Source organism: Anthonomus grandis, chromosome 12 (genome assembly GCF_022605725.1).
Source record: "Anthonomus grandis grandis chromosome 12, icAntGran1.3, whole genome shotgun sequence".
NCBI lineage: Eukaryota > Metazoa > Arthropoda > Insecta > Coleoptera > Curculionidae > Anthonomus > Anthonomus grandis.
In genome coordinates, this window is record NC_065557.1 from 23,809,829 (window position 1) to 23,826,454 (window position 16,626).

General features: G+C 30.4%; 1 protein-coding gene across 1 annotated transcript in view; it reads left to right on the forward strand.

Moving 5' to 3' along the window:
* The first annotated feature begins 3,442 nt into the window (after positions 1-3,442).
* The window catches only part of LOC126742767 (chorion peroxidase-like), a 31,929-nt gene continuing 18,745 nt past the window's right edge, over positions 3,443-16,626 (forward strand). The window contains exons 1-5 of the mRNA XM_050449555.1: positions 3,443-3,603; positions 4,365-4,508; positions 5,029-5,308; positions 5,363-5,577; positions 5,633-5,809. Of these exons, the coding sequence (XP_050305512.1) occupies positions 3,450-3,603; positions 4,365-4,508; positions 5,029-5,308; positions 5,363-5,577; positions 5,633-5,809 (970 nt within the window). The 5' untranslated portion in view covers positions 3,443-3,449. The remainder of the gene's footprint in view (positions 3,604-4,364; positions 4,509-5,028; positions 5,309-5,362; positions 5,578-5,632; positions 5,810-16,626) is intronic.

A 16,626-nucleotide genomic window follows, 5' to 3' on the forward strand; every position in this document is an offset into this window, starting at 1 on the left:
ACTTAAAAATCATCAATACTTAAAAACACAAAAAAGTTCTAGTAAAATATACTTTCACAATCGATGTACCGGGTGATCCAATAAGACTGTTCCTCGGCCATACTTCGGGAATTGTCGTATGACTTAGCAGTAAAAAAAAATATTGGAAAAATCTGTTAATATACAATGTTGTATAGCAACATATATTAGAGTCATGTAACAGCAATTCAACGTTGCGCTACTCTTTTGTACGTGAATAACGTGTTATTTAAGTAAGAGCTTTAAATACTGTATATTTATACAATATTGAGTAAATTCCATCTGAATCTTGTAAGTTTGGAATTCATTTAAAGCCTATTTATTATAGTCGCTTAATTTTTTAAATCAAGGTGTCTCATCTTTGGGATTGATTTTAGTTTATCTTTATCTTTGTGACCAAAGTTATTTCAATATTAAATATTCGTCATTCTTATAAAATGCCTTGTTAAAGATACTATGGATTTAATATCATGGTCAATTTTTTACTATTTCTATTGTGTAACTATGCAAATATAAAAAAAAAATCAAACATGTTTTAATTATAGCAAGCGAAAAAAACTAGTATATAATAAAAAATGCATTAGCGGAAGGATACAGAAGATAATATAGAATTAGAAAAAGCAATTCGCCTTTTAAAGAATTTATTGAATGTCAGGTAATCGTGACCTGTCTGTTATAAGTAAGCTTTTACCATACAAGCGTTTTATTCTGACCCAAATTGAAGTGGTAATGACATTTATCTTTTAAATCCATCAGGGTGGAGTAAGCAAATTTTATAATTATATATTGGATATCTTTTTATAGAACTTACAAAAAAAAACGTTTGGTGGCTAATTTTGACGAATGCTTTTTTTTCTACATAACTAGTTTTAATTAATTCATTTATTCGCTGTCATTGCGGCTTCGTTCGGCAACACGCGCACTTTGCTTATCACAACCTAATAATAATAAAAATAACAGCGAGCTTTTTCTTATCTTATGAAATCAAAATACATTTTATACAAGCAACGGCCGATACAAACGTTCATTCGTCCCCCATTAGTGGGGATCCAAATCAATGCCGTAGTCTATTGGAGAGAAGAAGTAAAGAACTATATACGTCTGATGGATAACTTACAGACCGATGCACCAAAAATAAAAAAGAGAACGAGTGGGGCAAGATCCCCAGGAGGCACTTTAACTTTCTATAAATTCCTAAACCCAAATCCTATATCCTCCCGAGCAAGACCACCTAAACCTCAGAAATCCTCCTTCGTTCCTGATCCTGGATTGGCAAAGGGTGTTGACTCGGGTACGGACTTTGTTAGAGTTAATAAAGAAATTAAAATGTATGAGTTATAGTCTATAGTCTATAGTCTATAGTAATAGGAGGAGAGTGGTGTTTCGCTGCATAGAATTATAGAAATTTAACCAGACTCCCGAGGGAAAGAGAGATGGAGTTTCATTCCTTTTTCCTCAAGGAGGGTAAAAATGAAGGGTAGACTAAATTTTTACGCATCTGGAAAAGGTTGATTAAGCTTTTTTAGTGATATACGATTAAATAGTATGCCCAATTAAAATAGAAATATGTTTGAATTTAAAAATTAATATTTTAATATCTTAGATATAAATATACAAATTTTTTGAGTTCTGGATATAAGCAAATTTTAAACTGTAAAATTTTTTTGATTTATCGAGCTTATATAATATATTAATCAGAAATATATTTTATATTTCTTTTAAACCGTCCGTACCATCATTTGTGCTGTGCATTGTATAGTTTGTAAAAAAAAGAAAACACAGTTCAATATATTATATTAACAAAAAATGTGTACAAAGAATGTAAAAAGAATTTGGAAGAATATAAGTTATATCAGTGCTTCTGTGGTTGTTAAGAAGGTAAGAAGTTAACGTTTAAGAATTTAATTTTTAGTTTTAAACACGTGCAAACATAGCACGTCATTGATTATGCTTTGATACAAATTGTTATAAATGTAATTGCGATTTTAAAACATATTATATATAGACAAAAGAATATCTGATGCATATACTCATATACATGTACATATATATATATAATTATTTTTAGTGGCCAATTAAATTTAATATGATCTGAAATTCTTTTGATTATTTAAAAGTCTAATTAAAGTAATAATAACATTTATCTTAGTAAGTTCTTTGAGATAGAAATTTTTTTAAAACCAAATATTTTAATTCCAATTTGTTTTAATCCTTAACTCAGAGTTTATACAAAATGATTTTTAGATTTTGTATATTTCTGTTGCATATCCGTTAATCAATAACATTAATATAAATCCATACATTTACCTTTTATTTCTTACTTATATTTCATGGTCATTTCAATCATTCTCTATTTGGTTTTAATCAGCACTTAATCATGTCTAAATTTGTCTTCGATAAACCGTAATATTTTTTTAAATTTTAAATTTATTTAAATATTTTCTTACATATCACGCAAGACGATTTAAAAATAGAGGCAGAGTCCAAAATTACGATCGTCCCTAAGGCAAAGCAACGTGCATTACTATTATTTCCAGTCATCCTTTCCTTCATTATCCGATAGAATTTGAGAAAATTCATGTGTGCTCCTTCAATAATTCTTATGCATGCAATTTAATTTTTTCAATGAACTTTTAAAACTGATTATTTTCAAAAGCAATATAAATAATTTTTCTACCTAATAGGCAGAAAGTGGTACCGTTATATTCTGTGAATAATGAATATGCTTTTTTTGACTTATATAATTTATAGGATACAAATTTTCATCCCTTCTGAGAAAGATAGCTTAAGCCTAATCAAACTTAATCAGAATTAGATGCCAATACTGGTGAGGCTGAAAGAAGTTTATGTGAACTTAAATTCTAACTTTTGAGCTTTAGAAGGAAGAACCTTATTTTTTTATGATAACTTAACTAACCTAGACATTTTATTTGATATTTAACCCAGCCGTTATGTATCAATAGCAATTTTTGAATGTAGAAAATTTTAACCAGTAGCTTCTCTACAGGATATGTACAAAATGTTTTTTTGTCTAGGTTTTTAAAAGAGTACCTTTTCTTATTTTTAAAAAAAGTATGTTTTGCTGCAGGCACATCACATCAAAACATACACATCAGATTAAAAATAACACAATTTTAAAATCCTCATTAATTTTAGAGCAAAAAAGTTTGTAAAATATAACTCTCTTATTCTATGAGTTTATCGAAAATAGATAAAAATATAGCCTTTTAAAAAAACTGCCTTCAAGAATAAAAACTTCGGAAAAGAAATAATAAAATATATCATTTAACTGGAAGAAAATAATATTTCAATAATGCCTTGCTAAAAAATGTCTATCTAGGCTTGAATTTCTACGGACTGTGAAGTCTTCACTTATAGTTTCAATAATAAAAGAGCAAAAAGTAATATAAATATTTCATTTTAGGTACAAAATGGGGTGGTTTTTAATATATCTGGTTCTAACATTTACAACACTTACTTATTTTGGGAAATGCCATCTTGCTATTCATCCGGCTGAGGTGCTCATTGATCTTGACGAGCCTGAGCAACATACTGCCTTCTTACCCCATACACATGAACCAAAAGGTTAGAATTTTTTGAGAAGAATATAATAAAATTAATTAAAACATTTCTAAAGCTAACTAAGCAAATTGAAGAAGTTGGTTTTTACATCCAAATATATACAGGATATCCTAATATCGCCGTTACCATGTTATAGACCTTGTATTTTTCAGTGCATATGTTACTCGTCTTTCGCCCCTAAAGGCATCATCAGACCTGATCAACAGCTTCTTAAATTTACATTCTTAAAAAATAGCAACTTTATGACGTGCATACTACGTACAGATTAGGGATGCTCCTATCCGTAACTTTTGTTAACCTTATAGTTTTTTTAAACCTGTTAAAAACTGAGAAGTAAGATTCTTAGAATATTTATAGGATTTGGTAGAGTAGAATACATATAAAGCAACATATATATTCCAAATAGACAGTTTAGTATTCTTTTTATTTAAAAAAAAATTGATTTTTTTTTGTTATTTAATATATCATTGCAGTCAGTTTTGAATTTTCTCGTCGAATATTTGTACTTGATAAGGGAAACTAAAGAAAACATATTTTCAAATATAATTTCATGTCATTACGAACAATGACAATAAATTTCCAAAAATACCTATTTTAAAAACTAAGAAAAATTAAAATATCACAGATACTGCATATCGTCAGAGGATCTGAAGAATATGAGTATTGTAATGTAGGTGGTTCAAGGATATCCTGCATTGCTTGTGATTTTTATTTAAGAAAATTTTTTTTAAGATTCATTTCTATTACTATATACCTGTTTCTAGGAACTATAAGCCCTAAAAAGAAAAGTGATGAATGTACTCCCTTAGTTAGTTGTCCAGCTCATGTAAATTTAGATGAGAAAAAATTATGTTTGACAAAATCGAAAAGAAAGGGAATTATTTGTACTACAGGACAAAATCATACAGGTAACTATTTAACAGTAGGAGGGTATTTAGTATTTAGTATTCAGGTTAAGTAAATAAAACGTCAAAATTATAAATCCGCTGACATTTCGACGTTTATTTTACATCTTTTTAAGGATTTTTTTTTACTTTAGAGGTTCTCGTGAATTAGGAATAATTCAGGACCAATTATACCGAGACTGTATTCAGGATTATTTTTTAAATTCATATATACATTAAAAATGCAATTTTTCTACTAAGATGATTACTATTTATTCATTATTATTTGTACTACCTAAATTAATTTTTTATACTATATATTTTTATATACTATATATATATATATATATATATATACATATATATATATATATATATATATAACCGACCAGTTTATCTGAATAACATATTGATTTTATATAGTTTTTAAAAATTTTAAAAATTTTCGCAAGTATTATAGATTCTTTTATAAGAAAATTTTATTCTATACATCGTTAACTATATATATATGTATATATTTTTTTATACATATATTTAATTTTAGCAATAAAAACCGAAAAAGATCGCGGACATCGTAGAATCCATTTGGATAGTGTAACTCTTGGAGCTATCCAGCGTAAAAGCAGAGCCGAAATGTCAAAGTTAAAATCAAGAGAGGCCGATCTACTTTCTTCCAAAGAGTTTACAGTTCTAAATCCAGGTCCTGCAGCCTTTGGGCATTTTCGGAACTCTAGGTCTTTTGATATGGCGGATTTGTCTCAGGTTATGAACGTTGCTAATAGTGCTTTGGAACTGGCGATAGCAACAAGGGCCTTTAAAGACAGGTAACATTCACAATGGTTAAAATAATGCAAAATATATTTTTTATATATTTCTAGACAAGGTTTAAGCCCTGAACAACTGGAACTAGGAATATTTGATCAAAATTTGCGTCCAACCGTTCTGGGTCACACTTGCGTCCCAGCCCCATTTTGTCCGATGATACCAGATAAATATCGTAGAATAGATGGTGCCTGCAATAATGTGCTTAACCCAGCGTGGGGCGCACCATTTACTCCATACTCTAGGCTGTTGCCTGCGAGTTATCAAGATGGTACATACAATTTTTTAAGTACTAAAATAATTTATTATTTTAATTAAATTTTTAGGTATCTGGATTCCAAGAGTTTCGGTAATTAATGACGAACCGCTGCCAAATGCACGAAAAATCAGTGAAATCATAGTATCAGATATTGATGTCCCAAATCATGAATATACCCAACTTGTCACGACGTTTGGTCAATACATTTCGCATGACTTTACGCAATCTATGGATATGGCATATAGTAAGTCAGACACATTAGCTTTACTACAATGAAAGCAGAACAATATTTAAAAAAAGTATTTTAAAACTTTGAATTTAATAGTATTAAACTTATTTATAATCATAATAATACTAATTTTATTGCCAAAAAATACAATTTATCAGAAATAAGTACTTACAAATAAACGAAAAAAATCACACATGTTGCACTCACTGGCAACTTGTTACTGATTTTTTTCCTATATTGTACTGTACTACTCTAAAGATAAATAACTATAAATGGAATTTGGACATTGAGCATAACATCTTTATAGTATAGGTATTAATCTACAAATAAAAAAAATTAAATTATGAACACAATATAATAACAGTTGAATAGAAGTCCATATTTTGTAGGAGAATGTGTATATAAAGATTACAAATAGGGGAAGTCTTTATCTTCAAGAAAAATGCATGTAGGTCACTTAGCTAAATGTATTATGCATTTCGGCTGTGTAAACAGCCATCATCAGATACTAAAATAAAATACAGGTAATTCAAGACAGTTTTAAAAAAGAGCTTATTCGCTATAACAATACAGATTTACAACTTACCAGAACATTACAAAAAACAAATACGTTCACCAAATGAAACAAAAATTATCCATTATCGGGAATAAAAACAACAATAAATAAAAGAATTAAAATTAAAAACATAGTACAATAAGGACATCTACGATTCAAAATATAAAATTTATACTTAGGACGATACAGATTTTTACATATTAACTGTAGGTGCTATAAGGAACTATTGTATATTAGCGTTGCGTTAAAGAAAAGATTTTAAATTTTAATTAATACAAATGTTATAAGATGAAAGAGTTAAAACCAATAAAGGTAAAAGTTATTTTCTAGGGCTAATTGAATCAAAGAAGCGTAAACTGTCAAACTTAGTTTGCTCATTAATGCATATGCAGTCTGGGGAGTTTATGGCCCTATTTATTTCAAATGCTTCCAACAAGTCCAATTGTAACCCTTTCTCACAAACATGCAGGGCCTTCCTGGGCATAATTTTGATCCGGGACCGGATGCCCAGACTCTAATATGTGGTTCGCCAAAGGAGAATTGGTATTGTTAATAAAAGTATTTTTTTGTGAGAAAGGGTTACAATTGGACTTGTTAGAAGCATTTGAAATAAATAGGGCCATAAACTCCCCAGACTGCACATGCATTAATGAGCAAACTAAGTTTGACAATTTACGCTTCTTTGATTCAATTAGCCCTAGAAAATAACTCTTACCTTTATTGTTTTTAACTCTTTCATCTTATAACACTTGTATTAATCAAAATTTAAAATCTTTTCTTTAACGCAACGCTAATATACAATAGTTACGATTATTAGGTAGGTAGGTAGGTAGGTAGGTAGGTAGTAGGTACTATAGTTTACCTTATAGTACCTACTTTTAATATGTAGAAATCTGTATCGTCCTAAGTATAAATTTTATATTTTGAATCGTAGATGTCCTTATTGTACTATGTTTTTAATTTTAATTCTTTTATTTATTGTTGTTTTTATTCCGCATAACGGGTAATTTTTTTTATTTGGTGAACGTATATTTTTTTTGTAATGTTCTGGTATTATTTGTATGTATTATTGAATAGTAGATTACCACCAGGTGTTTAATAGTTTAATATCTAAATAAGTCCTTAGGTATTTAAATTTGCATCTGAGCTTTTAGGTTACGTGTCAAATGTAAAAATTTCATTTAAGATTTTGATGGATAATAATTCCTAGATGTCTAATGGTTCCTGTTCCGGGAATTCAGACAGCCTTATTCTGAGAAGCTTGTCCATATACGATGTAAAACTAATATATTCTGTTTTCTTTCATTAAGTGAATGCCTGCTATCTTGGAACAAATTTGAAATATTACCAAAATCTCTTTCAGTGTTTGCCTTATACAAAATTGCAGTATTATCACGATAACTTCTCAATGAATTTTTTTTTTAAACTTAACGTATAGTATGAAAAATAGAGGACTTAACACCATTCCCTGAGGGACCCCATAAGTTACTTTACAACTATTGCCTAGTATTTCATTTTCTTTCACAGACTGATGCCGATTGGTAGGGTAATTTTTTATCAATCTTTTACAAGTTTCTCTTATACTATAAGCCTCGACTTTACTTAATAGAATTATACGGTTTACGGTTTCAAATGCTTTCGATAGGTCCACAAAGATGCAGATGGCAGGTTTATTTTTACCTAAAGCAATATATAAATTTCAACCAATCGAGATTTAAAAATCTTTTTTAAGATTTTAGATAGATTGTAAATCAAAGAAATCGGTCGAAAATTAATAACATCAGTATAAAATCCGCTTTTGTGTAAATGTATTATAATTCCAGTCTTTAGAATATCGGGAAAAACACCAGTGGTAAAACACAGATTAATTAGTGGGTTTGACATTTCTTTCGCCACTGTTGGTAAACTTTCTGCTCATATTTTATCAAAACCACGCGATTTCTTCTGTTTTAGTTGGTATACGGTGTTTTTCACTACTAAACAATTTGTGTTTGACAAATAAAATGAAGTTGCAAGGTATTCTAGGTTTTCACTGTTTATACATTCTATCTGTGCAGCAAGTTTTTCTCCTATTTCTCCATAAAATCTGTTAAAATATTCCGATATTTCTTTCTTGCTCTCTATATGATGAACAACAAACAGAAGAACATATAGAAATATAAAGAATATAACATATCAATCAAAGGCATCAAAAAGAAAATTCCCTAGCATTTGCTGAATAAATGTTTTTTTCTTAATTTTTGGTTAAATAACTTATTTAATTAGTAGCAAACTTTGTAGATGTCGGCTACATTAGGTAGGATTCAAATAATAAAAGGGTCTCCAAACCAGTTCAGTCTTGTGCTTGGGTGTATCAAATTGTCACCCCGCCCAGTCGACTTGGTCCGTTTGGATAAAGTAGTTCCTGCGCAGCTGCGTTGATTAAAGGGCCAGTAGGCCTTTCTGGCTCCCTGATTATGCGCGGCGTACGGGGATGGGGGACAGATAGCTCTTGGAAAACAACTTAGTTTGACAAATGTATTGTGTGACCTTAGGCTGTACAAAGGGCCTTACCACAAAAGGCCAATGGTAGTACGGGGTGTAACTTTGACAAAGACTAAGTTTTCAGCTGAGGGGGCGTTATCAATAATAAAGATACCTAAATTAAGAAATAGTTTTAAATCCAACCCTTTGGATAATTATGTCCCGGGGTTCCTCGGAACCCAGCTATCCGAGCCAACTCTTCCCTCAGGCAAGGAGACCGACTGGGTAACTGCAGGTAATTTGTCGGTTCCCCCAGAGGGCAGAGTTACCCCCTTACAAGGGTATTCCACCCTTAGGTGGAGACCAGCGCTTTATGGTATTTATACCTAAAAATTATGTCAATGACCCATAGTAAAATAAATATGAAATACACATAATTGCTAAGCACAAAATGCAGTGCTTCGCAAATTCGGTAGTAAAATTGATTAGTAATTATTAATTGTTTAGAAATTATAACAGTGGAAATTATTCGTTTTATACTGAGTGTAATGAGCAGTTTGTTTGCTTGCAACATCTCTTATGCAATGATGCCAAATAACACATTTTATATTATAAAAATTTGTCACTTATTTTGACAGGTGCAACATAATACTATTCCTCTTTAATAATATATGAAGCATTTTTTTCATAAAATATAACTTATAAAAAATAAAATAAAGATAAGATACTCTGTAAAGAAATCAACATTGAAAGTTAAATTAATGTAGATAGCGTCCCTTTATTAGAGAATAAGGGAACAATATCGCAACGCCGCTCGATCGTATTGTTGATTCCACCGACACAAATAATCTTTACCAGTGACGTCGTCAAAAAATATATACATGATTTATATTTATTATTAATAGATTATGCTTTACATTATAAACAATTATACCGTTTATGAACTCTTTATGCATTTTTTAACAAGCTTCATTAGAGTAAAGGTATTTGTTTAAGAAAAAGCATTTTTACGGAAATTACATCAGGTTTGTTCTCACAGCAGTAAGGAACAAGTTTTCGACAAATACACATGCGCAATAGAGTAAAATGCGTTCGCACAGGAACTTCTGATCGGTTTCAAATCAAAATTTTGATGTTCTTACACAAATTTCTGATCGTCATCTGATAGTCAGACTTGTTTTCGGATTTATTTCAAGCAAAGTGTCAGAGCATTCGTGTAGCCAATCAACGCCGATCTTCGGAATATGAACATAACCTCTAAGTTGTTGTTTGTATTTTGTCGTTTTGTATAGTCCTTGATATTCGTTTTGAAAATTGTATTTTAAATTGTTGGATTAGTCTAAAAATAAATATTAAGGAAACAAGTGATTTTGAATCGTCGAAAGAATCTGATCAGAATTATGTTGATTCCGACACAGACTTTTAAAGAAGATTTAATTGAAGAACGGACAAACCCCAAAAATCAAAACTATTTTCATGAAACTGTGTCCCAATTTAATAGAATAGAATTTCTCGACCATTTTAGAGTAAGTCTTAAAGTAGCAAATAATCACACAATCTTAAACTCTATTAATAATATACAGCTATTTCAAGGTTGTAGTATAATTTTTGTTTTGTTTATGTTTTATTTATTTTCCCATTTCCCACTGGCATAAAAAAATGAGGTTATTTTTCTTCTCCACCCAACCCGTATTTGATGTTCGCACAGACGGTTTCAAATCGATCAGAAGTTGTAATATTTTACACATGCGCATCAAGAATGGTTTGGAAACAGTTTCAAACTTGTAAGAAATTTGCAGTGAGAACAAACCTATAATGCTATAATTATTATAGATTTCCTAATAAGTTAATAAGTTTATTATTCTACGTTTATGACGACAGTTGTCTCTTCATATGATGTTATGACAATATCAGTATTTACTTGTGACAGGATCGGCCTAAATCGCCTTTTTCCCATGGTGCGGCACAAACGGCACAACTTTTTACTATCATAACAATTCACAAAAACACTGAAATAACTCAACCTTTTTCTTTCCTCAACCAAAAACCAAAGAAAAAACACAGAACTTCACAAATCCCGAATATAAGCACAAAGCTGTTTATGAAGATAACATTTCGCAAGATGACATCAGCTTTTAAGTCCAGTATTACCATTTCAAATTTTTTAGAAGCGGTTTTAAGAATAAGAATGTTAATACTTTTTTGCTTTGAAGATGTATATCTATATCTACTTTTTATTTTTAATTAAAAATATAACACCAATTAGTTAAATTAACATTATTATATGTGTTGATATATAGCAGAAAATGTCCTCTTTTAGAAATGAGTGTAAATTTGACAACAGAGAATCCATGAATATGTTTGTAAACAAAACATCCCCCTTGCCCCTGTGCACATGTTGAACTTAAACAAAGTTGCTGTTTCCTAATTCTAGCCTTTCAATGTTCTAAGAGTCTCTTATATTACATTAATTATAAAATCTGGAGGGCTGTTATTAATTTTAACTAATTAACATAAATTATCTGAAAAACAGTATAGAGGCATCTAAGAAGTAAGAGGATTCTTTGGAAACGCCTTAAATAAAGGAGTTTTACGATAACATGATGCACTTACGATATCATCGATAGCTTTAATTAGAGTCTACAATTTACTTGTTATGGTTTATATTATGGTTTTTACGAAATATATGTGTATGATTGATAAAATGGGCATAAGATATATTTAATTCAAAAACTTAACCTGCAGATAAATGAGTTTTTGAAAAAGCTTTCCAATTGCAAATAACAAGATAATAATTTATTATTTGAATTTGACACTTATAATTGATGTCAAATATTTAGGTTGAACTATTTTAGAAAGCGGTTACCAAAGTTTTTTCCATTGAGCAGAAAGTTAAATTTTTTTTCAGGTAGGTCATTTTTTCTTTTTATAAGCATTTATTTGATCCAGAAATTATATATTTTCACTTGCTGAGTGCGAATAAAATAGAATTTTAAAAGTGCCAACTCGATTTCTCTAATACCTATATCGTTTAATTTTTCTAATAGAATATGATGTGCCACACTGTTAAAGCCAAATCGATATATATCCTTATGTTATCTATAAAATACTGGTGTAATCATTGGTGCACATTTCAGTCCGAAACCCAAATTGATTATCTGCAACAGTTTATTACTTTCCAGACGTTTTTCTAGCTTAATTAATACATATATCATCTACCAGTGTAATTAGAGTACTAGTAATAGTAATTGGTCGATAATGTTCGACTTCTCCTTGTGGGTTTTTACTTACTATACATTTAAAAAAATATATATTTTGCTCTTTTGATACGCTTAATAAGAATATTTATATATTACTTAAATTGTTTTATTATATAGTTATATACGAGTTCTGAGGTTCGCAAAAAGCGACTTTTAGACCTATTGCCTGAGCTCTAGCTCCACTACCCTTACTACTTTATATGAATTTATATTTGCCGGTATAATCTATACCTTTTTCTTATGTTTAATAAATAGTTGATTTTTAAACTGGGTGAATTTTTAATTATGGTCATTATATTTTTAAAAAATTCAGATCTTTTGAGCTAAAATATTATTCCAATTAAAATTATTCAATGACTTTACGATATTTTGAAAGTTATTTAAATTTATGATTTAGTTACTGAGATTTTGGGGTTATTGATTTAATTTGGGATTTGCAGATTCAATAGTATCAGAAAGTGGTCTGGTAAGTCATTTGTTAAGATAGGCGGCTTAGCAATAATATCTTTGATATAATTTTTTAGAAAGACATGACTATACAATTTTGTATGGGACTTACGTACCCTATGCAACTGAAACAGTTTAAATATTGGGTTGTGTATTGATTTACGCTACGTATGTTCCAAAATATTAATATTTAAGTCATAACTAAAAAAAATTGCCTTTGAAAATTCATCGAGATTTTTTTATTTAAACGAGACTTTCATCGACGTACCTATACCAACATCTTATATGTTTTTTATAAATCTCGCAATTTGAGATTTCTCTTTCAAGAAAAAACATAAACACTTCTGCCAGAAAAGGTTACAAGTTGGAATCCATTGCAAGACCAGCCTTTTGGCAATATGTTTGGCATATTAAAATGTGCGTCCACAGAAACTGAACGTGTTTGGCGTGGCTCCGGCTTAAAGTCAAGTTTTAAAGGGCTAAAGTTAATTGTTTTGATTGAAAAGTGTTGCACAGTTATATTTAGTATCAATCAATAGTGTGGTGTATTTCACGATATAGAAACCTTAACAATCACTTGTTTTTATTGTTTTACCATAATACAGTACAATGGTATTCACGGAGAGGCAAAAAACCGAGCTCAAGACCTTGACCAACGGTATGGTACGAGACATTGTAAAAAGCACTATATCGGATACGGAATTTCTGAATATCTTAATAGACAAAATTTCCGATAAAGTGTCGCAAAAAATAAGCGATACAATGCAGCAGCTATCGAGCAAGGTGAATGACTTGGAAACACGCATCACACTTCTTGAGAAGGAGAATGACCAGTATAAAGCAAGGATAGATGAACTAGATCAGCGAAGCAAACTAAATCAGCTGAGAGTATATGGATTACCCAGAAACTCTCGTGACCAAGGACAACTTATGGCACAGGTTACTAATATGTTTGAAACAAAACTTGGTATTAAGGATATTAAACCTGCTTTTTGTCAAAAATTTGGAGGATTTCAGAATAACAAAAACGGGCCTGTAATTGTTCATTTCAACAGTTCCACGGATCGTAATGCTATCTTTCAGGAAAAGAAAAAACTTAAGGGAAGCGAAATAAGTATAGTAGAAGAATTAACAAAAACAAGGTATGAGTTAATGCTTCTTGCAAAAGAAAAATTTGGGAAACAGACTGTTTGGACTATCGGTGGTAACATTTTTGTCAACGTAAATAATAAGAAAAGAGCCATAAAATCCGAAATTGATGTTAATAATATTGGATAAGCTGAGGCCATAAACAAATACGTTTCTTTGGGTTTGTATTTACCATCGAAATCTTTTTTTTATAGTTTAAGTTCAGTGCAGTTCTATATATAAGATTTTCTTACTTATATACATATATATATTTTTGTTTATTTGTAGTAAAAGGGGAAAAATTTTTTTTTTTTTTGTTTCTATATCCGTTTGGTAGGTGTCATTTTTTTCTTCTTTTCAAAATTTTTATTTTTTTTTGTTGTTAAATATTTAATATGGTGGATTTGCGTACATGTTTTTTAAATGCGCGGTCGCTTGTGCCACGACTGGCAGAACTAAAGGAAATTATCAATGAGGGTGATTATGATATTGTAGGAATTTCTGAAACTTGGTTAAATTCGAATATTTTATCATCGAATATTAATATTAATGGGTATAACATTTTAAGAAATGATAGAAAAACTAGAGGTGGTGGGTTGGCTTTTTATATAAAAAATAACTTACAATTTTCTAATATGGTTTCTGTTAGTGAAGAAACTTGTGAAGAGTTATGGTTTCAACTAAAATTTTTTCATAAAAATTATATGGTTGGTGTCCTCTATAGACCTCCCAAAGGTAATATCAATAATTTTCTACAGACTTTTGAAAAAAGGTTGGCTGATTTTCAGCCTTTGGAAATTATATGTGGCGGTGATGTAAATTTAAACCTTCTAAATATGGAACATCATTATGTATCAACTTTTTATGATTGTATAGAGTCTTTAAATTTACAACAGGTTATAATGGAACCTACAAGAGTTACAGGGACATCATCTGCACTTCTAGATTTAATTTTGATTCCAAATGACGAAACAAGCTTTGAGGCGGGTATTAGCGATTTAGAAATTTCTGACCATTTCTTGACGTATTGCAACATAATAAACAAAAAAACTGACAAAAACCTTAAATTTATGTCACGAAACCTCAAAAACATTGATAGAGAATTGCTTAACGAATTTTTACAGGTCACCCCATTTGAACACATAATTTATTTGGAAACAGTTAACGAAAAAGTCGCTGCCTTAAATAATTTTTTGATAAATTTGTTCGACGTTTTAGCACCTCTAACCCAGCACAAAATAAAAAAACAACAACCTCCATGGCTAACTTATACCATTAAAAAAATGATAAGTTTGAAGAACAAAGCCTACAAAAAATATCAAAAGACTAAAACTGATTTGAATTGGGACTATTACAAACAAATTAAAAATCAAGCTAGCATTGCAATACGTGAAGAAAAAAAACAATACCTCGCACAGATAGTAACTATGGGTTTTAAAGATAAAAAGATTTTCTGGCAAAGGCTAAAGAAACTTAATGTATTTTCAAATGGCAAAGTTAACGAATTACCCGATCATCTTAATGTCCCCAATTCTATAAATAATCATTTTATACAGGCCTCAGCGCAGAACAATTCAGTGCATGGAGATCTTTTAAATTTGTATCAAAATAAGCAAAATCGTCAAATATTATCAAAATTTAATTTTCATACCGTGTCCACTGATATTGTGAGAAAATATTTATTCGAGATTAAATCGCTTGCTACCGGGGCGGATCAAATAAATCTGGAGATGTTGTTGTTGTGTGTGGACCGAGTTATACCTTTTGTAACTAATATTGTAAACTCATGTATATTAGACAAATGTTTTCCTGATGTCTGGAAGGTCTCAAAAATATTTCCACTTTTAAAAAAGCAAAATATTTCCGATTTTAATGATTTAAGACCTATTAGTATTCTGCCAGTTCTTTCTAAAGTCATGGAGAAGATATTAAATGTCCAAATTAGGGAGTACCTAGATAAATATAATATTTTACCGGCATTTCAGTCAGGGTTTAGATCGGGTCATAGCTGTACCACGGCACTTTTAAAGATCACAGATGATATTATTGAAGCTACTGATCAGGGTAAGGCCACTGCTTTAGTACTTATCGACTACAGCAAAGCGTTTGATCGTATCAATCATACATTACTCTACGCGATCTTAGGCTATAATGGGTTTGACTCTGACGCAATTGATATTATTAAAAGTTATTTAACCGATAGAAATCAATACGTTGAAACGAATAAGGGCATTTCATCTACTGCATTTCAGTTATGTGGAGTTCCACAAGGTTCCATATTGGGACCTGTTTTATTTTGTATTTATACTAGTAATCTCACCAGTTGTTTAAAATATTGCAGTGCTCATTTATATGCTGATGACACGCAACTCTACTTTTCTTTTTTTCCTGAAAGTAAAGAAATAGCTGCCAAGAAAATAAACGATGATCTAAAAGCCTTAATAGATTTTTCAGAAAAACACAATCTGCAAATAAACTCGTCTAAATCTACCTTCTTGATTTTCGGCAAAAATCGCGAAGTATTGCATCAGAGTATGGCTTTGGAAGCTTCCTCAAACAAGCTTTTGCATTCTACTTGTTCCCGCAATTTGGGACTTCACATTGACACCAATATGAGGTATAAACAGCATATAAGTAAGTGCATTCAATCTGCTTATTTTAATTTAAAACAACTGTTTCCGCATAGACACCTGCTTTCAACATCTCAAAAAATTACTTTATGCGACGCTCTGGTTTTGAGTCATTTTAATTTTGCCGACGTCGTATATGGTCCATGCTTAGACTCTATCGACAAAGGTCGAATTCAGCGAGTGCAAAAGTCATGCTTGCGATTAATTTACGGCATTCGTCGTGGACATCCTGTAAGTTACATGCTACGACAAACCAAATGGCTTTCTATGGAGGATCGTAGAGATCTGCATGCTGCTACTGTATTTCACCAAGTAATAACTTAAAATCGCCCCTCGTATCTATTAAAT